The 24215-nt window shown below is 37.7% G+C and overlaps 1 protein-coding gene across 1 annotated transcript in view; it reads left to right on the top strand.

The window, feature by feature from the left end:
• LOC111516201 (lachesin) overlaps positions 1-24215 on the top strand; it is a 278815-nt gene that overhangs the window by 201065 nt on the left and 53535 nt on the right. Inside the window, exons 4-5 of the mRNA XM_074178727.1 lie at positions 11294-11464; positions 19381-19509. Coding sequence (XP_074034828.1) covers positions 11294-11464; positions 19381-19509 — 300 coding nt within the window. The remainder of the gene's footprint in view (positions 1-11293; positions 11465-19380; positions 19510-24215) is intronic.

The raw sequence follows: 24215 nt of genomic DNA, 5'->3' as shown, positions 1-24215 counted from the left end.
GAACCGACATAAACTGCTACCGCAGTTGTCGGTTGATTGGTCAAACCACCAACACTGACAAAAAAACTTGGATGTCACACCAATAGGTGGTTCCACTTATGTTTCGCTTGCGTTTACGCAGATATTTTTATCAAGTTCTTTCTTGGTTTTTCTCAATCAACCGACATAAACTGCTACCGCAGTTGTCGGTTGATTGGATGTCGGTTGATTGGTCAAACCACCAACACTGACAAAAAAACTTGGCAAGTTGACTTGGGTGTCACACCAATAGGTGGTTCCACTTATGTTTCGCTTGCGTTTACGCAGATATTTTCATCAAGTACTTTCTTGGTTTTTCTCATTTTGTCTTCAATCGAGGACCGCCTGCTCGGTACTGACGATGCCCAATAGGCTGAAACAGCTGTCTACCGGTGGCTCTTAAATTGAAATCAATATGGGAATTATCAATTATATATATATATTTTTTTCCTTTATTTTCAGTGTTTTAATATTAAATTTAAGAAAAAGGTTTTGAAGCTTTATATCTTCTATTAATTATCTGCGAGCGCTTTCGACAGCTGGTCGTAATGTCATTTTCTAGGCATTCCTCAAACTGAACTTGTCATCCTGTCGTCTGCCTCTTTATACGGTCCGAACGTCTCAACTCAAGTATTTCAGGTACTTTAGATAAATTTGACTGTATTTGTACTGCATCAGGTACTATTCTTTGTGTTAAATCTTCTCTAGGAATGTGTATGGTTTTGTTCAATATGATATGGTATGGTTTTGTTTAGTAATATATTCAATATATTAAACAAAACTAATTGTGACAAACCAAAATTAACGCAGACGGAGCCGATGAAAACAACCAGTTGTTTCATAATGTGAAATCCTTTGTGGACACATCAGGAGATAAATTAAATGATTTTGAAAATAGTAGTTGAGGAGAATGCGAAAGAAAATTTTGATTGAAGGAATATAAAAAAATACATTTCCATGTTGATTCGAGAGTTTTAGTTGTTCATCAATTATATTAAGAATGTCGTTTTTTTCTGTGAGTTGATCTAGTAAAATCAAATTGAACTTTCATCAATCTACAGAGCTGAAAATTATAATTTGCATCAAGAATGAAAGGGAGCTTGATAAGTCTTCAAGGAAATTTGTAATGAATACAAGTACGCCTGCGTTTAATTACATACATTCACGGGAAATGTTACCTGGATGATATTGTTTCTACAATCCGAATAATTGCGTAGAGAAATGGGAGGAACACATATTACAATATAATTAGAAGGGAATTGTAGAATCGACAAAGTCTTGTTTGTGTCGAATTCCTAGGATAGCAGAAGCATTCAAGCCAATACTGCTTCAAACACCGATCTCTCATTATCTTACTGTTTCTCGGAGATCGTAGTGAATTCAACTGCCAAACTAGCATTATTGTTAAGCCGAACAGAAATTTGGTGATTATCAATTCGAACTATGCTTCAAGTTGTTTCACCATATACGTTATTCTGCTTGTTCACTGGCTGATAATGAAGTTAGGCAATATTGACAATGGGAATTCTGTTTCGAATAGAGTTCATAATGTTAACGCTGATTATCAGTATCGAGTACATATATAACTGACGCTTTGAAAATATATATTCTTGTCAAAATCACTCTATACTATTACAGCATACAGAGTTCTTCAGGTCACTTAAATCAAAATACAATTGAAAGTGCTCGAAAAAATCGACAATGATCCCAAGTAAAAATGATCCCAAAAAAATTTGTATTCAGTTTTCAGACATTGATGTTGTTGAGGTCAAACTTTATAAAAACCTGAGATTGGTAAAGGCAACTACCAAGCTGACTATAATGACAAGAGTGGCATTATAATTAAGCAGAAATCTTATACTACGAATAATATAATGAATTATCAATACAGTGTGTAACTCATTTTAAATTTAGTATATCAATAAAATTGACCTTTCTCTAATGACTGAGTATAAATATTACTCAGATTGTCACTTCCTTTTTTGTTCATGAATTTCTGTTAATTTAGATCACTTGATAAACCCTTTGGGAAATATTTCTTCACGAATTCAAAACTTTTGTTTCGTCATTCAATTTTTTGTCCTGTATACAAGAGAATATTGTTTCGAAGTGCAGTAATGTTGGTTTAACTATACAGAGTGTAACAAAAGTAAGTTGATTGAAGGTGATTGACAATATTTCATGATGAATTTCACTAGTTCGGACTTCCATTGTCTAATATATAAAATGATTTGAAATCCCTGAAACAACTAAAGTCTATGTGAACTTATATCTGGAAATACTTTGTTTCGGAGACACAGGGTGTTAAAATTAAATTTTTTGTTCGTTTTGTTTTCAAAATGGGAGTAGGAAATCATAATTGAGTATTAATTTCCATGTAACATATTTCAAATTTCACAAACTTTTTGACCTAATTCATACATTTTCTCCAAGTGAAAGGGGTACATTTTCCAACAACACTGGAGGTGATCGTTTTCGAGTTATTTAGAATTTTCTATTTCGAAGCATATCTATCACTTAGCTCCTAGGGCGGTAAGTGAAGTGGCTGAAAACATTAAAAAAATTATGTGGTGGATATCGTCAAAATAAACAAATTCTTTCTATAGAATAATCATTCGTTTTTGTAATATTCTCAGCAACTTCACTTAGCGCCATAGAATCTAAGAAATATGCTTCGGTCTAGAAAATTGTAAATATCTCAATAAACGATCACCTCCAGCGTTGTTGAGAAATTGTGCCTTTTCCACTTGGAATTGGAGAGTTAGATTTTTTTCATGCAAAAGTACCAAAAGCTCACTGTCAAAAAAGTTACACCCCGTATATCTTTCTTCTGTGGAGTTATTCTATTCGATAATGATCTAGACATTGTGTCAATGAAATTGGAATCACAACTATTACAAAATATATTATAAATAACTTCAGATTTTCCCAAATCAAGTTTGGAATCTTTTAATTGTTTCATGAGAACTCTAATTGATCTAATATTCCTTTCAAGAATCTTGATATTATTTTTTTATGAAAAAAATTAATGTTGCTAGTAATCTTTCGATACTAGAATGTTTACTACATATCATTATTGAATAGAAAGCTTTGTTTAATTTCTAACCTATTTTTCACTATAGCAATATTATTGAACGGGAGCCCGTTACAGAAATTTTGACCCCATTTTTTACCGTCTACCTTTCTCAGACGACATATTTACAGCCACAAGCAACCATATTATGCGTTAAACGAATTTTGTTCCCATGTTACACACGATTAAACATCAACTCTAGTTTGCATTAAAAAGAAAGCTTCTTTGACCATAATTTCACCGTCTGCCATTCATGCGACAGGAAGGCTAGGTTACACAACCCACAAAAAAATAATTGGCAGACAGTTACATGGTGTTCCGGCTATAGCATGAATTTCAGTTCCTTCCCGCTGATTTGAGTTGCTGATTCAGCTGATATGTCAAGAAGAGCATTCCCATCACGCCACTGAAAATGACTGCCGCAGTTGCAGTCTAAACGTTTATAGATTATAACCAGAGAAGACAACGGCGAAATCCAGAAACCAACCGAAAAATTGACGCTAGTCGTGGACGCCTACATTCCTGTATCAATCCTGTGAATGATATCTGATCCAATTCCATAACAAATGTTTGGAATACAAATTGAATTGAGAAAAGTAGTTGTTTAGAAAGCATTTTTCTTTCGTGTAATTCATTGTTTCATTGAAATTAGTTGTTACGAGAGGACGATTGTTTCAGTTTGTCTCTGAAAGTCATATTTTTGCATAATCTACACATCTTTGTGAAGGTTTTTTTTTTCTGAAATTTATTGTTCATTTTATTTTTTCAGGAGATTCCCATATTTTTTCATATACAGAGTAGAAAGCCAAAAACCTACCTTTTCCAAAAATTTAACTCTTCCGAATTAAATATTTTACTTTTTAATATTCGATATTATATATGTATTTGCCGAGCTAACGATTTTTTGTTGTTGAGTTAGTTGATAGAAGTTGTCATTCAGGTCATTAATTAATTTGGCTACCGTCAAAAATTGTTCTGTATTTTCATCACCTAGTACCCTGATGATGGAAATTTGCAGAAAAGTATTAGTGTACTCGTAAATATTAGGGAGAAGTAATTGAATATTCCTGGCTGCGAATTTATGAATCACACTTTTCTGACGCATCATTATTTAAGTCGTGATTGATGGAAGAGAATGAGGCTGCATGAAAAATCGAAAGCACTTTATTGATGACAGTTAATGTCGAAAGAGACAGTTTATATTATCTCCAAGATATTCCTGTTGTCCTCTCACGAAATAGCAAATTGCGAGAAAGAGACGAAAATAAATTATTTCGTTTTATGACATTTTCGATCCAAACGAGAACTCCACTCCAATAAACTCGGAGGAATGACACGGTGCATATATTTTTATACAAGTAGTAGTTTGGTACCTTGAGTATAAAATATCATCAATAAAATGTTTGGAATATTGAATCGTCTTTTACTCCACTTCCATGAGGTGCGTAGTTTTCATTTCTTTCCTACAAGGTCCTTCATTGAAGGCTGCCTATCTTCAAATTAGAATGAAACAAAGTGTGTTTGAAGAGAAATTTGTTTAAAATTTGTTTTTCCGTTAATCAACTGTCGCACCCCTTCAAACGATAACCCTCAGAAGCTAAGGATTAGCGACATCTTTCTTTTAAACGTGTGATTTCTAACACGAGTTGGACATTAGCAAGTGAAAATCGATCGATCGCTGCTATGTGCTATGCTAGTGGCTGCTAAGAAGTCAATAGTGAGGCAAGCGAGAAGTATCGCGGAAAACCTTAGGTTCCGCGAGAAACCTTCTTGTTATTACAAGAGCCTCCACGTGATGTGGATAATCCGCTGACCGCTGATCATGTGGAATCCTTCTGGAATGGTATCTATGAACACCCGCAGCCACTCAACTTAGACAGTCCAGCCCTAGCGCAGTTCGAAGCTCTCAATAGAGAGCTTCGACAGCCTGAGCTCAATTACCTGCGTAACCCGATAGCTCCGGATAAAGTTCGAAGAGGCCTTGTGGGTTCCTAGAACTTTGCTGCTCCAGGCCTAGATGGGCTGAACACTTATTGGTGGAAAAAACTAACAAGCACCCACCGCCATATGGCCAGAGTTTTCAACTCATGACTAGACGAAGAAAAGCCGATTCCGGAATGGTTTGTCAAGAGGCAGACCGTTCTCATCCCCAAGAGCGGAGATTTATCGATTCCAGAGAATTTCAGACGGTTGTTTACAAGCATCTTATACACACGAATACTCACCGCAGTCGACCGAGTGTTCGAACGGATATACGAGCAGAGAGGGTCGAAGAATGGAGTCGCTGGATGTAAAGAGAACCTGCTTATCGATAGATGTGTAACGCAGTACTCGACACTGTATAAGCTTAATCTCTCTATGGCCTGGATCGATAACCGTGAGGCATTTGATACAATATCGCATGAGCTCATCTTGCATTTGCTCAGATGCCTTACGGTACTCGACAAAATAGTGAGACGCATTGAACAACTGATATTACCTCCTCAAATGCCCTACCAGCTTTTCAACAGTGGAGACGAGAGTGGGTATAAAGAAAGAAGAAAGGAGTAAATCAACTTGTGAATATTTTATTGATGAAAGTTATAGGAAAGAGAGCGTCGGTCAAATATAAAGAAAGACAGTTTTTTTTAAATAATAGAAAGTAAAGAAAAATTGTAACGAAGATTGTCAGTTCTAACTTCCGTGATCAAGCTACAAAACTTGATTTGAGAAAGGAATTTGTCACAATGATTTCCTCGTTGTCTAATTCAACTGATGAATTATCTACCCTCTAGTATGCATACCATCGGTTTACAGTTGCTCAAAGGTAGCAAAGGTTTTAAAATTTCAATACAGTACACTAAACTAATATAATCGAAACTAAGTAAAAGTAGGTACTTCATAGCTAGATGTAGTGGGTTACGCAGTAGCGCTGACAGTTTTGGTAGTGCTATTCCTGTGATGTTAATGCGTCCGGTTCAGACCCAAATGAACGATAAAAAGAAACAATATTACCTTCTTTGAGACATGAGGCTTAAGAGCATTCGCTTTTACGTCGCTACTAACAGTGGTGAGTCATCTAGGTGTCCAAGAAGTGGAGATTCGCCAACCCCTATTCTCAAAGTCTGGGAGATTTTGTGGGCGTTATCAGTTAGCAACAAACAGGCAAATGGAAAATGAAGGCCTAAAAATTGATAACTATAGACCAGTGGCTTTGCTATCACTGATATAAAAAATAATGGAGAAAGCCGTGAATCACCATATTCTTGAATATTTGAAAGGCTTTAGCATCTTGAACGATCATCAATATGGCTTTCGGAAACAAAGCTCAACAGGCGACTTTTTATCGTATGTCACTATCGTATGTTTGCGCTTGATATTTCTAAGGCCTTTGACCGTGGCATGAGGGTTTGCTGGCCAAAATACGATGATATGGCTTGTCGGATCATTTTTGTGAATGGCTTTCAATCTTCCTGGAAACACGTTCCCTGCAAGTGACCATCGATGGATATCTATCAAAAACTTTTACCATCAAGCCTGGGATTCTCCAGGAATCCGAATTGCTTAGGTTAGATATTTGTCACTCTCTTATAAATTCTCTCACGGAAGTTGTTCAAGTGACTTGACACATCAAATTCCACCAAGAGGAGTACATATCAGAAATACGCGACGGACTGTGGCTGATCATCGTTTTGAGGTTCAACTCAGTACACCTCGAACGTCACTGTTCAAGAACTCTTCCATTTGGAGAACTGCGTTTATATGGAATGAACTTCCTGAGAATGTTTTTCCAAATGATTTGAATCACCTGCGATTCAAATCATACGTTAATCGCTATACAATATCTTCTTCAGGCGTGTCTATACGAAATAAAGACATGCCTTCAGGTGTGTTTGTAGTAAAGACACGCGTCATCCGTTTAGTTATGCCTGAAGAAGCTATTGTGTAGCGAAACACGTTTTTCGTTTTTTTGAAGACGGTTAAGGAAAATTCTCACAATACAGTATTTTTCGATTAAACAACTGATGAAATGATATTCTACCAAAGAAATTCAGTCCGAGATATGGTGAATGGGTGTAACAGATATACATTTTTTCTGAATTTCATATTTGTTCAACAAATTCTATATGTTTTTATGTTTATTACGTAACCGTTCCGTGATCAAATATTTGATGTATGATCGAACATCCTACCTCGAAACCCAATTTTCTTCTTGTACGCAACTTCATTATCGGTTGGCAGCGTTTTTTGTAAAGAAAGAATAAAATACTTCTAAGCACGCGATGTTTTTGTAAGAGATTACGAACCAGGCCAATAAGTGTCAGACAGATATCGTATGGTCCGCATAAACTTCGTGGAGAACAATGCAATAATAGAGGTTAAAACGGATTGGGTCGATCGATATTGAATGCTTCCACGAACATTCTTTCATTAAGTTTTCCTGAGCAAACGAAAATGGGATGGAAATTTGAGCAAATATATGGATCGAATTGCTTCCATCCTCTGGAGAACTTATTCAATGATATGAATTTTAAAAATACTCTTCAACTGAATACGTTCGTTAATAATTCTGTTTTTAATCCTTGTTCTCGAGTCTCCAACAATGAAGTTAATGTCTTTTTCGTGAATCAAATCGAGTTCAAATGAAGTCGCGAAGCAAATTGAAACTTAAATTTCATCATAATAGTAGAGTAGACATATACTTTATTGTCCAAGAAAATACAATCTTATTGACAAAGCTTGTTAAAAAATCTGGTATATATAGCACTTCAAAGAATAAGAGGAAAGAAATCAATTCAAAAACATAAATACACAGAAACACAATTTGAGCAAAACTAAATATAGATACATATCTAATAGATGAAATATAACAATAGAAAATAAAATTCAACAAATTGTAGATAAAATAGTTTGTATAGTCCCTTTCAAAAGATGTAAATAACAAATATATACAATTTGAACATAAGTTCACTTGCCATGACTATAAAATAATATATATCCCAGTATAAAATATAATTTAAAGTATAGGTGTCAATATAAACAACAAAAAAAACACCTATATTAAATTACAGCAAAGTTCCATTGTAATATGCATCAAGATTGTAGTACGCTTCTGTTGCAAGGGCATCCATAACAAGATTTCTGAACTTTTTATAGCTTTTTTCCTTCCTAATTTCGTAAGGTATGTGATTATACAGCTTTTTACTTTCATAAATTAAAGAATACTTTATCTGGCTCATATTTTGGAATCCTTGGAAAGATCATCGCTAATACCGCACCACAGTAAGCCCCCTCACTTGTATGTACTACCCAAAATCCACAAGAAGAACGTTCCGCTTAGACCGATCATTAGCCCCAGAGGCTCGGCTACTCAAAACATGTCTAGATTTTCACTTCCCTTAATACAACCATTACAAAGGAAAACATCGTCTTTTGTAAAGAATTCAAGGCATTTTGTCGAACTACTAGGGTCAATTGAGGTCACACAGGAAGATCAACTAATTAGTTTCGTGGAAAGCCTTTACACCAACGTTCCGGTCGAAGAAGCACTCCAAATCATACAGAGAAAGCTATCCAAAGACGGGAACCTGAAAGAGAGAACGAGTCTACCTATACAAGTAATCATGGAATTACTAGGATGATGTGTACGAAACTGTTATTTCCAACTGAAGGACGAACTCTTTACACAAGATGAGGGACTGCCAATGGGATCGCCACTTTCACCAGTCATAGCTAACATATATATGGAGTGGTTTGAAACTCTGGCCATTGAAGAAGCCCACAAGAAACCTCGAGTCTGGTTGAGATATGTTGACGAAACCTTCATAATAAGGAAGAGAAGCCGTCACAATCAGTGCTTGCACTTCCCTTCATTAGAGGATCCTCGGATAGGATAAGAAGAACACTATCCGTAGCAGCCTCACGAAAACCAGGCCACCAAACGCGGACTGCGATTCCAAGAATTGCATTTACCGGATACCCTGTGAGTGCGGAAAATTCTATATTGGTGAAACTAAGAGGCCATTGAATGTTCGCATTGCCGAGCCCAAGGAACACACACAGCGGAGGGAAACCAGCAAATCAGGAATCACACACAGCGGAAGGAAACCAGCAAATCAGGAATAGCAGACCATGTTTGGACCCATCAACACAACATCGAGTGGTCCCAAGCTGAGATCTTGCACAGGGAGATAGGTCTAAAATTATGTGGATCTTCTGCATTACCACCTTTTAAAATAGGAATTACAAGAGCTGTTTTAGACACGAAGGAAAATTTCCAAGGGAAAAGGATTTATTTATAGCCATCACTAGTGTATTCAAAGCGGATTCGGGAAGGTTATTTGAAATTTTTACTGAAATTTCATCAATGCCTGTTGCATTTTTATTTTTATTTTCTCACAAGATTTCTTCCAGCTGTAATAAATTTGTGTCTTCAGAGTGAAAGTTGTTGGTCATATTTACAGTGATTCATAATTTCTGAATCGGACTTTGAACTAGTTTCAGAAATATTTCAGAAAAAATGGAAAAACTCAAAGTTTTCTCAGAATACCTCTGGAAGATGTGAGAACAGACTTATATTCCATCAAGGCTACAGTTGTGTTAACTTTGATGTTATCATTGAAAACGGAAAAAGTGTTTTTTCGTCTGAAATCTTCAACAATTCAGAAAATATTCAACAAAAATCTTAACATACATACAAAACATTCATGTTTTTTTCCAATCGAAAAAGTAAAGAACCTGCCGTTACTTCTATAGTTTAAAAAGTGATGATAACAAAACTGTTTTTCTATGTCCCTCGAAACAGTTCAATATACTCAAAACAATGTATAGATAGTTAGTAGTTCAGCGTGAATGGTTCGTTCTACTTTTTCAATCAAACGTCTACGTATCCTCCGATCGTGCTGAAAATAGAAGTCTGGAAGGTAAGATTTTGTTGATCCTCCATTCACACAAGTTTTGACTCCTGAGGTATATCTTTCGTGATGGGACAAGATGGTCAACCAAAATACGAAAATTTTTTTGAGCTGAAGCTGAACTTGGCACTTAGTCGGATACATTTGTTTGTGTTCCTTCATTTCCTGTCAGATGGAAAGACAGACGAATCAATGATTCTCATACAGAGTTAGAGTATTGGAAGATCTTTGAGTTCCTGTGTATTTTTTGGATAAATTACTAGCGAATCGAATTTTGAAAAGATATTCATCTCAAGAAACAACTCCATTTAATTTAATTCGGGACTGTTATTGAGCAAAACCTATAAGTATTTCAATACTTGTTTCAAATTGAATAGAGCAGTTTATATGAAACATGAGTATATTTCCAGAAACTTCCATAAGCTAAGAACATTCCATTCCATGACATTCCATAACATGAGTACATTCCATAACATGACATTACACAACATTAGTACAGTACATAATATGGCATTCCACAGCATGACATGCCATAACATGACATTTCATAACATGGATACATTCCATAACTTGTCACAACATGATATTCCATAACATCTTCTGAATATTTGAGTCTGAGGATTTTTAATAAACTGCCTAAAGAAATAGTTAGTTGCGCCAAATATTTCTATTTTTAAAACTCGCTTGAGGAAATATTTACTCGACAATGCTTTTCATACATTGTATGAATTTTTTATTTTTTAGATCTTTAGATTATAAGTGACTATTCCTATATGTTTTATCATCTTTGGTAGTAAATACCATAACATGAGAACATTCCATTACATGAGTACATTACATACATTCCATAACATGAGTACATTCCATAACATGATATTTCATTCCATGACATTCCATAACATAAATAAATTTCATTCCATGACATTTCATAACATGAATATATTCCATGATATGAGTAATTTCCATGACCTGAGTACATTCCATTCCATATTACTGGAATTTTTTCCCCAACACCAAATCGTTATTTTTAACACCTCGACATGTGTTTCGATCACCAAGTGATCATCTTCAAACTGGAAGATTCAAAGTTTTAATCTTCCTCTTTGAAAAAGATCACCAAGTGACCTTCAAAACATGAGTACTTTCCATACCATGAGTACATTCCATCCAATGAGTACATTCCATAACATAAGTACATTTCCGGAATCTTCCATAACATCGGTGCTAACAGAATCAATCATCAAATAAATTTTCCCAAGATTGATCCAATACGTTTTGAATATATTTTTCTTTTTTTCTTTTTTTTTAGTGCCTCCTGATATTCTCAATGAGAACACCAGTGGTGATATGTCAATTTCGGAGGGCGAAAACACTACATTATCTTGTATAGCAGCTGGTCATCCTACGCCTAGAATCAATTGGAGAAGAGAAGACGGACAGCCCATATTGATTAGAAAAGGTCTTCGAGACTATGAAAAAGGTACAGTATCAGAAATCCTTATTCTTACACATAACTTCTCGACACAATTTCACATCGACTCTGATGAGGTGAGATTATTTTGAAAAATTCAACTGCCGCTGTTTTCATCCTCAAAATGAATTTCGATACCAGTGAAAGCTGATACCTGAGTTAATTTCGTTCATAATATTCGCAACTCAGAACTTGTCGGACCTTTGAATATTGATTTCCAGCGCAATACAAATACTGATCAAATTGACAGAAATTCATTGATAATATATGACACGAGATGGCTTGCTGACTATTTTTGAGCACTCAAAAATTGCAAACTGCAAACACGTGACATCCTGGTCCAAGATAGAACACGAGATGGTCTCGTGAGTGATTTCGTAATGAATCAAAATAAAAAACCTATTGACAAACCACTCAAAAATTTCAAACTGCGGACACGTGTTTCTGACTCATAAGCTTCATCAGTACGATGCATGGGTGGGCATCGCGTAGTTACAGGAAATAATAAGCAGTCTTCAACATCAACAAAGGCCGCACTTTGTGATTTCGCCTTGAATGTAAAATTGGTAAAGATTTCAATGAATAGCAAATAACATTAGGAACAATATCAATATGCTAGGAGGCCCCAGCACATCAACAACCGATGAAAATGTTGGGAAAGTGAAGACAATTGTCATGGAGAATCATGGAATCATTATTACATGAGTTGCTGGGGATATCAGCATATCGGTTGGCTCATGCCATGCAATTTTTCAAGAAATTTCAGTCATGAACCGTGTAGCAGCAAAGTTCCTTTCAAAATTGCTGAATCTTGACCAAAACGTCGGATGAGCATTACAACTAGCAACAGATCTGCTTGAAAGGATCATAACTAGTGACGAATCATGGGTATATGGTAACGGCATCAAAACCAAAGTCCAATCGTTCCAATGAAAGATTCCAGAAGAGCCAAGACCAAAAAAGCACGCCAAGTTCGATGAAATATCAGGTTTCGCTCATTATTTTTTTATTACCGTAGCGTAGTGCATCAGTGAAACATGGAGCATTAAGAACTGTTGCGCTTGATATTTCTAAGGCTTTTTACCGTGTCTGGAATGAGGGTTTGCTGGCCAAACTTCGATGATATGGCTTGTCGAATCACTTCTGTGTATGACTTTCCAGCTTCCTGAAAAAACGTTTCCTGCAAGTGGCCTATTGATGATTATCTCTAAAATACTTTCACGCTGGTGTTCCCTAGGGTTCCATATTGTCTCCGACCCTCTTTTTTATTGTATATCAACGACTCATTGGAAAAAATCAGGAATACAATATATTGCTTTGCTGATGACAGCACACTCGTCTCGTCATTACATTTGGATTCCAGAAGATTGGTTGCAGAGCACATCTTCACTGGCAGCAGGAGGTTGCACATCTTAATGAGGATCTAGAAGTGATTTCAAATTCAGGTGGGAGTAAACAGGTTCATTTCAATGCCACAAAAACCCATGCATCGGTTTTCTCCAAGAAGATAAATGTAATGCTAATAATAATAATGATAATAATTGATTTTATTGATAGGAAGAAAATACAAAGAAAAAATATATATATAAACAAAAATATAACCTCCTATCAAATGGCAGGATTCAATTTCTGACCAAGCTACAGAGGAATCGCAACATAAGCAGACCTTGCTCTTCCATCCAACCCAACTGAACCGGATATAATAATGTCAGATCAAACAATTCCACTTTCTGCTTTGATAAGTTTGTTGGGGGGTTAAAATGGACACCAATATGTCTTGGCATTAACATGTAGCTGGAATTGCAAATGCTGCTTTTCGAAAGCTTCGAACACTGCTCCAAACCAGAAAACTTTCCACACCTCAGCAACTTTTGATGCTTTATGAAGCTCAGATCAGACATTCTTTGGAGTATTCTGGTATCTGTAGAGCAGGGAGGGTGAGTGTAGACTCACAGGACTCAGGCCACATGTGACCCTTTGTACATCCTCCCAAGGAGTTGTCCTTCTAGGTCATCGTCCATCCTATCCTTTCCAGGAACGTGAATAGGTAACTTGGAGACATCTCCTTCATATTGACAGGTGTAAGCCAAGACTCGACGAACACATATTCCTTGGCAACCTTGAGGTGTCCCACGGTGGCCTCCGCGAAGGTTTTGGAAGGTGCAGCGATATTATTGTCGTTGCGCGGCTTCTTCAACCTTCTTGGGGTTCCCTCCGTGGAGGTGCACAAGTGAGGGAGCTTTCCTGCAGAGGCAGTTGGTTTCTTGCCTTCATTCAAGGCGGAGCTTTTGGCTCCCGTCGCAGGAAGTGCCCTTGCTGTTGAAGGTGATCTGCTGTATCCAGCCTCATTCCAAGCGGTAGATTGGGATGGACACTTCTGTTCATCCTCAGCTATCGCCTTAGATTGAGGTGGGCACTTCTGTCAAGCCTCAAGAATAGTTTTTGTTTTTGTTGTTTCTGTTGTTTTATTCATGTGTGTTCCCACGAGTAGCAAAGAAAGAGTTGGTCACCTCTGGCAGAGCCCCGCATTACCAGAGGTAGGCTGATTTCAATGAGGTTTCGCAAGGAGATCGTTCGTGACCTGATATACGGTCACCATTCAGCTGTCTATACGATTCCTTACACCTTAGCTTGGGTACGCTGGTCCACGGTAGCATGTTCTGCAAAGGCTTTTGGGGGTTTTAGTTTAGCGTAAGGACACCTTCGCTTCCCGGACAGGGCCTCCAGTCCCCTGGCCGTTCCCCTATCCAACAGCTGGAGACGCGCACGATAGGCAGCCCAACTCACGGGTCTTTGGAGTATTGTTCTCATGTATGGAGCTGTGCTCCCAAACATACCCTGGAATTGCTGGATTTCATCCAGAAAAAAGCCATCCGCCTGATTGGAGACGCGAACATCTCGTGCAAACTTGATAGCCTGGAGCATCGAAGAGAGGTTGGAGATTTGTCTCTCTCCAATGGATAGTTTCACGGGAGGTGTTCGAGTTTCCTGTAGTGCTTGTGTTTTGTCCTTGAAAAAAAGTATACGAAGAAGACGTCCGCTATTGTGAAAAATAATTCATGGCTTTTGCATCATGTTAATGTACCTGCTCACTCGTCATTACTTATTCGTAATTGTTTGACAGAAACAACACCGTTATCATGCCTCAGCAACCGTATTCACCAGAATTGGGCGTTTGTGACCTTCTCCTGATCCTAAGATTGAAGAGTCTCATGAAAAGACAGAGAGGGCTCAAGGATATATCAAAGTCAGTAGAACTGGTCAGAGCAGAACTAGTCCGTGGATTGGAAGAAATGCTGGCATATATATATATATATATATATATATATATATATATATATATATATATATATATCTGAGGATAAAAAAAATTGATCGATGAATGAATATTTCCTGAAGAAAATGAAAATTTACCACATTTTCTGAACCCTGGTGGTCTTATGAACTCACAATTCAATTTTCTTTATGAATAATTTATCCTATCTAGAAATTCAATAAGACACATTAAAATATGAAACTCAAAAACGATTTCCAATTACCCCACACTGAAATCCACGAGTTCTGCGTATAACGAGTACCGCAGTGAGAAAGATTTTGTTGTCGCTTTCCAGCATGCTCCAATATTTCAAATAATCTCTCGTCTGTTACTTGGAACAACGTGGGTTTTCCGGTCTCAGTTATTAATTATACGACATTCAGGGTAACGAACATCAATTTTCACCGACAGCTGCTGAAAAAGAAAACACGGAACACAAAGTGGAACGTGAATGTGGTAAATAACGTTTGATTTTTCATTAAACAAAGGTCTGTCAGTAGACACAAAGACCCTTTTCACTTCTTTCATTCTTTCGAAATGTCGAACGTTTCCCAGCCACACGTTTGGCAGCAAAAGGGTGTTGGATTGAACGAATATATAGAGGAAGTTTCGATAATTATTACTAGTATACAGCATCGCAGCGACCACTACTATGATGAAAACGATGAAATACATGAGTTACTGTTCAATAATTGATTTGACCTTGTAATAAATGCATTTCGTCCAACTACAACTCACCTAAACTATACTTTATTAAAAAAAATTATTTGGAATATTCCCGCATTTTTTGTATAAAGATGCCGTAGGTGAAAGCAGAAGGTAAATCCTTGATTTTTTGAGTCTTGGATCTTAGAATATTCTGGGGGATGATCCAACAACCTTTCAACAGAACCCTTCGAAAGAAACCATCAAGTCGATAGAGGTAGTGATGCGTGAATTCAACAGACGCAGGTAATTTGCCATGAATCCACAACCAGCTGAACTACGTTCTCTCATCAAATTAAATGAAAGTAATTTTCCAGTCAGACCCATGGTGTCATTTATAACGGTTCCATCCGTAAGAGTTTCGGAAATCTGTGTAAAATTGTATATGTATCTGTAAAGTAGGGAGATGAGTGTAGACTCATAGCACTTAGGCCACAGGAGACCCATTGTACATCCTCCCGAAGAGTTGTCCTTCCTAGGTCATCGTCCATCCTGTCCTTTCCCAGGAAGGTAGACAGGTCACTAGGAAACATCTCCTTTATATTGGCCTAGACTGGCTGAGCACACACTCTCTTTGAACGTTTTTGGAACCTTTGGTGTAGAATTGAATATCACTGGATTTTTTTCCCAACACCGAATCGTTATTTTTAACACGTGTTTCGATACTTATTTCTACACTCTCATAGGCATCTAGTTGTCTGTTTTTGTTAACTTGTCTAACTAATCTTGATGAACTGAAGTCTATGAAATGGTTTTGTTGCAAAATATGATTGGCGACTGCTGATTTTTCAGGTCTTTAATATTTTAAGTGTGCTATGTGTTCCTTATATCTTACTTCAATAGATCTTTTTGTCTGTCCATAATATTTTGCATCGCAGTCCTTACATTCAATTTCGTAAATTCCAGACTTTTCCGAGTTCTCGACTTTGTCTTTTGGACTTCCCAAAAGGCTCTGTAGTGTATGACTTGTTTTAAAAATCACCTTCATACCTAGTTCCTTGACAATATTTCCAAATATTTATCTTGGTTTTTGTCCTTTCTGAAAGTCGAGATTTCATTCATTCTCAACCTTTACATCTACAATACCCTTTAAAAAAACAATCTGGTGTTGGGAAAAAACTCCAGTAATATACACACTCTCTTTGGCAACCTTGAGGTGTCTCACGGTAGCCTCCGCGAAGGTTTTGGAAAGTGTCATCGCGCGGCTTCTTCAACCTTCTTGGGGTTCCCTCCGTGGAGGTGCAAAAGTGAGGGAGCTTTCCTGCAGGGGCAGGCCGGTTCCTTGCCTTTATTGAAGGCGGAGCTCTTGGCGGCCCCTGCAGGAAGTACCCTTGCTGTTGGAGTGGGGAAGGAGGAGGTTGCCCTTAGAGTGGCTGCCACTCCTGCCTCCTTTGCTCTCTTCCTCCTTTTGTCCTCGGCGCTGCAAATACGCTTGCGCCTTAGCCTTTCCAAGGCGCAAACGTCCATTCGGCTGTCAGCACGATTTATTACACCTTAGCTTGGGTAGGCTGGTCCACGGTGGCAAGTTTTGCAAAGGATATTGGGGAGTTTCAGTTCCCGTCACCCTACTTGTTTCTGCTACTGACCAGGAGTCCGGCGACCCCGTCCGTAAGGCCCCATTGACTTCCCGGAGAGGGCCTCCAGTCCCCTGGCCGTTTCCCTATCCGCAACCTGGGGACGCACCCGATAGGTAGCCCAACTGTATAAAACTAACTTATACAGTTGAAATATGAAGACGAGGTTATGTAGGAAGTTTTTAGGTGAGCTGGAAGGAAAGGTAGTTGAATAAACAAAGGTTTCAAATATAAAACCAATCACAAAATTACTCCACTAAACACAAAATAACAACAGCTTTCATAAGTAATAATAATTTACGCAGAATCCTGTCAATGCAGAATCCAAAGGAGATATAATGAAAAAATCAGGTATATATCGAATAGTGTGGTGAATGCTCTGCAGTATATACAGGACAAACCGGTAGAAATTTCGACATGAGGCTCCATGAGAACATCTGTTTGGTCAAAAAATCTAGAATGTAACATAGGGAAGAAAATGAATTTATTGGAAACCATGGAAATGATGAATCAATTCAAAACCCGAAATATATACAACGGGCAACTCGATTTATGTTGGTCTCCACTCCTGAATCTATAAGTTTGACAACACTAGTAATTTCCATAATCTCCAGTGGTGAATTTCAAAGTTGGAACCCTTGTTCATTCAACTACCTCCCCTTCCAGCTCACCTACCAACTCCCTATATAACCTTGTTTTCAGATTTCAAATGTATGAGTATACTTCATAATGGGCTACCATTCACCGGCTTCAACCGGCTGTTGAATTGGCTATCAAGTCGTTTCAACCCTTCAAATATCCTGAAGAGGATGGTATATTTCCAGCTCTTCTTCAAAACGGACTGGAAATAATTTTATCCATCCTCAGAAAATTGTATAAAGCTAGTCTGGCGTGGAACTATTTTCCACCTAGTTGGTTGGAAGCACATCCTTCCTGTTGAAAGGACTAGGGAGGATACTGGACGGTCACATCAGGAGGGTGGCATTATATTCATCCCCCCTGAATAACCACCAGTACGCTTATCAAACCGGCAAATCGACAGATTTAGCATCAAACAACTTTGTAGAGAATATTTTCGAATCTCTTGACAACAAGGAGATTGCGGTTGCTGTAGTTCTCGATATTTGACAACCTAAATCTAGAGGATCATCTCTAGCTAGAAAAAACATAGAGTAGACCATAACTGGCTGGATCAATGCCATGCTGGTAAACAGCACTGCAACTACAACTCTTCAAAGCGAGACTATTAGGTTCAGGGTCAATAGAGGCTGCCCTCTAGGTGAGGTACTATCTCTTCTTCTGTGGTCACTCCTGATGGATAGTCTGCTTGATGCCCTCGATAGAAGAAAAGTATATCTGCAAGCTTATTCAGATAACCTTGTCATCTTGACAAGGTGCACGTCGAGAAGGGTAGCTTCTAATATCCTACAGAATACGATGGACGTTGTTTACACATGGTTTCTGAGGGAGCAGATGTCTGTCAACCTCAGCAGAACTCTGGTAATCTCCTTCACCAAAAAAAGAAAATTGGATAATCCAACGCCACTTTTCTCCAATGGTGAAGTCATTCCATTTGGAATTGGGGTGAAATATCTTGTCCTTGATAAATAACTCACCTGGAACGGTCACTTGAAAAAGATTTACACAAAGCCAGACTGTCCCTATGGACATGTCGGAAGATTTGTGATAAAACTTGGGGTTTAGGTGCCAAACAAATCCTTTGGATTTATGTGATAACTGTCTAACCACTCCGTCAGCGGCCATGGCGATACTTCTAGATCTACTTCCTCTCCATATTTTTTCTGAAGTGCAAAAGACTGTTGGTTGACACTGGAAGTCGCAGCATTCTGAAAAAGACCTCAACTACGAATTGCCTTGTAAAGTACTATTCCCGAGTAGAGAAGACTGGATTCTCCGGGAGAATGGTTTTCCATACGGAAGGTGTAATTGTGTTCAAATCCAGCCTTTGTGAAAGAATATGGAGAAATATAAATTCCCAAATCCCTACGCGAAAGTACAAGTTTTTCAAAGCTCTAAAATTGACAAAAGAAGTATCCAACAGCTGCTTTAGGATACTAGGCGTTCTGGTTATCTCTTCCTCAACTGTCAGCGCTGTTTCAACCCACCAGGTCCCATTAGTGGTGCTAGGCTGAACAACAAATGCTCTACAACCCTGGGGTTGAGAGCCTTGAGATGAAATCTTCCCTACACGGTTTTTTTACCTGCAGAAGCTTTAATCTTTTCCATTTACCTCCACTCACTTCCGTGAGTTAATAAATTTCTTTTCTAATCAAGCAAAACATATTTGGTGAATTGTGTTTTTTTTTCAGTGGAGGTTTATAGTGGGACTCATATGCATTTCTGGAGATTGGACAGACGACAAATGGGAGCATATCTTTGCATTGCTAGCAATGACATTCCGCCAGCCGTAAGCAAAAGGATATCGCTCAGTGTTAATTGTAAGTATTAATCTGAACTGTGCAAAAAAAATAAGCATAATGAAAGATTTGGTGAAAGTTAACTCTCTTTTTTGGCTCGATAATGTGGCTTGTACATAATTTGAACATTTTGAGATCCGTATGTAAGAATTGAATATATACAGGAAGATTGGTAGAGAAATTTTTTCTTTGAAACATTATTTCAAAAAAAAATTCCTTAATTGTATTTTTAAATTATGGTAAATAATTGAAAATTACTTTTACCCATTTCATCCCATTCATTTTTAATACCAAATTCACCGTCTCAATATAATTGAGACGGTAAATGAAGTACGCTATTTAGGAGTGAAAATGATTTTCAAATCCCACATAGAGGAAACTGCTAACATGTGTAATCGATTATTGGGTTATTAAGACTGATTATCAGCAATACAAGACATTTCAGAAACGCAAAAACCCTGCTGAATCTATATTACTTTTATATACTACAATGGCTGGAAAGTCTCGGGCCTAACACACAGATGGCGTTGATTTTGTTGCATTCACTTCCTCTTCAGTTAGTACTTACCTTCAAAAGAAAGCTGTTGAAGTTTCATGATATTCTACTCATAAGTTTGTGTGTTATAGTGCTAAGAGTGACACTATATTTGTTACTTTCAAAACAATGGATCAAAAACAACTTCGTGTTTTAATTTTACACTGCTTCTTGATGGCTTGAAAAGTTTTATACTACTCTCTATCAGAAACAACAATTAAATGTCGATTTGCTGACTCCAAACGTGGCCGTAGAGACACCGATGATGCAAAACATAAAAAAATCCACCAAATCGTTTCGATTGATCGAAGACGTGATCGAAGTAGCGTAAGTTAGCTGATATTATAAAGATATCAAAAAATGTGTTTGTTGGCTTTATATTCCATGAGCATTTGACTATGAGAAATCTCTATTCAAAGTAAGCGCCGCGCGAGCTAACAATCGAGCAAAAACAAACAACAAATTTATGATGATGAGCAGTGTTTGGCCATGTTTGAACATAACAAACCGAAATTTTTGCGTCAAAATGTGACGATAGATGAAACATGGATCCATCACTTCATTCCGGAATCAAAACGATCATCATCTGAGTGAAGAGCAGCTAGTGAACCTCGTACGTACACAAGCACAACAATCAGCTGGAAAGGCTATGGCCCCGGTATTTTGCAATGTGTGTAGTGTAATATCCATCGACTATCTTGAGAAGGGAAATATAATCAACAGTGGATATTATATAGCGTTAAAAGGCCGAAATTGCGAAGAAACGACGGTATGTGGCAAATAGAAAAAATGTGTTTCATAAAAACAATGCACTGTGTCATAAGTCAATGAAAATGATGACAAAACTACATGAATTGACTTTTGAATTGCTTCCACATCCACCGTATTCGCCAGATTTGGCTCCCAGCGACTACTGGCTATTCGCAGATCTCAAAAATGCTCACCAGTAAGAAGTTCCTCTCGAATGAAGAAGTTATTTCTGAAAGTGAGGTCTATTTTGAGGCAAAAGACAATTCGTTCTAGTAAAGTGTTATTGAAATGTTAGAGCGGCGCTGAAATGATTGCATGGCTTCTGTTGGAGATTACGTTGATAAATTAAGCCAGTTTTGAACAAAAAAAACGTGGTTTTTCCCTTAGGCTCGGAACTCTTCAGCCCAGACGTTTGAACTTTGCATCCGTCGTTTGAAGTCCGCAATATACGATTTACCAACAGAGAATTGGGAGTTTTCAAAATAGACAGTTCGTTAAACAGATATGTTCATAATTGATGTAAATCTCTGGTATCTCTGACAGAGGAGAAAAATGACTGATATATCAATGTTGTACAAAATATCAAATAATCGTGTCGATTATCCAAAGTTGATAAGAACAATTTTATCAATCGATTTCAATATTTTATCAACCACTATTTCCGTATATTTATGGATTTCTATTTATTTCTGTGCGCAATTAGACAGTGTAGCGATGGGAAGTCTACTCAGCCCGGTGATAGCCAACTTCTTCCAAACCAACCATTGAACTACGATACGTGGATGATACCTGCATCATCTGGAGACATGAGAGGACAGACTAAATCCTTTTATAGGCCACATTAATGCTCAACACCCTAGCATCAAGTTCACCATGGAGACTGAACAGGATCAACTGATAGCTTCTCTAGATATACTCGTCAAAAGGCGTGGCACACGACTGACACATAAAGTATATCGAATAACGACACACAAGAGGGGAATTATCAACACCCTGTAGGAACGTGCCCTTTAAAATATGTGAACCGGAACACCTACAAGAAGAATTGGAGCATCTTCAAGTGACTTTAAGATCAAATGGATACAGTGTGACCGAAATCAACAAGGCCAGAAAACTGAAGACTTGCACAAGTCAAAATAAGAAGGAAACTCGAACGGTTATAAGTGCAGTTATACTGTACATCCCTAGGGTTACAGACAGAATCGGAAAAATCTCAGAGAAGCAAAAAATAGAAACATTGTTCAAGCTCACCAGGAAAATACAACAAAGCCTGAGATCTGCGAAAGACGAAAGAGATCCACTATCAGCTGCGGGGGTATATCGTATACCATGCACCTGCGGAAAAGTTTATATCGGTAACACTAAAAGATCCATGGGTACAAGGCTGAATGATCATTAGAGAAACTGTAGATTAGGTTGAATAGAGTAGAGGAAGACGAGCTTAGTGAAAGAGATCACACAATACTGTTTGGAGGTATGAAACTACTTGCCCCCGATCATGGATATTAGAATCGGCTTGTAGAGAAAGCCATAGAAATCCATAAACATACGAAAACTCCAGCAGAGAAGAGGAGATTTGGAATCCCACACTGAAAGCAACGCATCAACAAGAGAGACAGCCTACCTGCGTCACTATAAATACAACCCACGAACTAGAAATCACCAGTCATCGGTGAATCATCAAGACGAATAAACCTCTGACAAAGTCAGCCACTCGTGCTGGCGGAACGTTAGGATGCAGTTCCAAACTATGACGACCTTCAAACCCGAATGAAGATAGTAACATTGCTGTTGAGGCTGTGATTCTATATATTTCATCATCATTGTTCCTCATCTGCTCATTATAATTTCCGTATGCCACTGCAAGAAACAGATTAAAGCAAATACCTCAGTCAGTTCTGAGAACTTAGTGCCTATTATTTTGGAATTGTAGTATATGAATATATCGAAAATTGATGAATCGACGGCTTTGTTCACTTCATTCGTGAGTTTTATAGATGACTCAGATAATTTATTGAATATTGTCATCTTTCAGTATCATATCCTCACACTCTTCTTCACATCTGTAGTTGATAGAACCTATTAAAACAAGCCTGAATAATGTCAGAGATTTGGCAGCTCTCCCATCGAACTGACACCACTATCTGTCAACGTATGAACAAGGGTTCAAATGGCCAAACTTACTCTACTTTCGGAGAACACACATCACAGAACATGTCAGAACAATTCGTTAAGTCTTTTCACTGGCTTCCTACGGAATTATCTGATATCAGGGGTTATTGATGATTGAAATTATAGCAATGAATCAGATTTATTTTCATTTTGTCCTTCGCTCATTTTGTGGAAATCCTGGAAAGTTATTCCGGTTAGTTGGGTTTGGCAGTTCCAGCACATTTATCTCTTCAGGATCTGGATGAATTCTCCTCGATCCATGAGTATTCGTTTCATCATAACTCCCAACAAAGGAATAATATTACCACTCACAATCTGTATATCAAGTGACAACTCCTTTTATTTGTTCTGAAATATTCGTATATCAAATGTCTCTTTTTTGGAGTGACACTATTTATATATTTCTTTCTTAGGTGCAGCAACCAACATTCATGAGTCATTTCTGTAAATGAAATTCACTGTCTTCTCTGTTGTTACATTCGAAATTCATTACCATTATATATGAGTCTACATCAAACTTTGATATCTCAGTAAATACTGATTTGATCAATCGAAGTGAGCGAAATTTCTGTCAGCATGAAAATTAATTGCTCAAGATTCGATAAAGTCGACGACAGCCGTATTTGCCTGGTCCTTATTGGCCTGAGGAGTATGGTAGATGAAGCAACAGGTAGGTGATCAGACCGAGGCAGAAGGATATAGATGAAAAATCAGAAAACAGCTGGATCGAGAACCAGTTTCAACATCTAACATTAGCGATGAAGAACGAAGAGCTGTGAACGGCCTACGTAGAGATAACTCCATCGAGATCATACTTGCAGATGAGGGAGACGCTACTTTTGTGATGGATACTGATCTTTATGAGCAGACGATATTCTCCATAAAGAGCAATACCAATATTGTACCGGACCCCTCTGCATCAATTGAAAGGATGTTGTACCAGGCTTTGTGAAATAGCCAAGTCTATTTTTCGAAAATCGCTGCACCAGAGTTACCCCCTCACCTATGTGAACTAGCCAAAATTCACAAGGAGAGTGTTCCGCTCAGACCAACCATTTTTTCCAGAAACTCGTTCACCCAGAACTTGTTCGATTTCTACTTTCAATGATACAACCACTTCAAGACAATAAATTATTTTTATTGTCTTGAACAACACAACAAAGTTTTTGTTTCGGGGTTGAAATTAGATGGTTTTAATGTATTTCCACGTGTTAAAACCGAAAGTGACCATAAAAATTATATATTAGCTCTTGTGTTCAAGATATAGTAT

The sequence above is a fragment of the Leptinotarsa decemlineata genome, unplaced genomic scaffold, assembly GCF_025532065.1.
Source record: "Leptinotarsa decemlineata unplaced genomic scaffold, Ldec_3_MD MMD2_tig00004307_RagTag_RagTag, whole genome shotgun sequence".
Lineage (NCBI taxonomy): Eukaryota > Metazoa > Arthropoda > Insecta > Coleoptera > Chrysomelidae > Leptinotarsa > Leptinotarsa decemlineata.
This window is presented reverse-complemented; position numbering and strand designations above follow the sequence as displayed.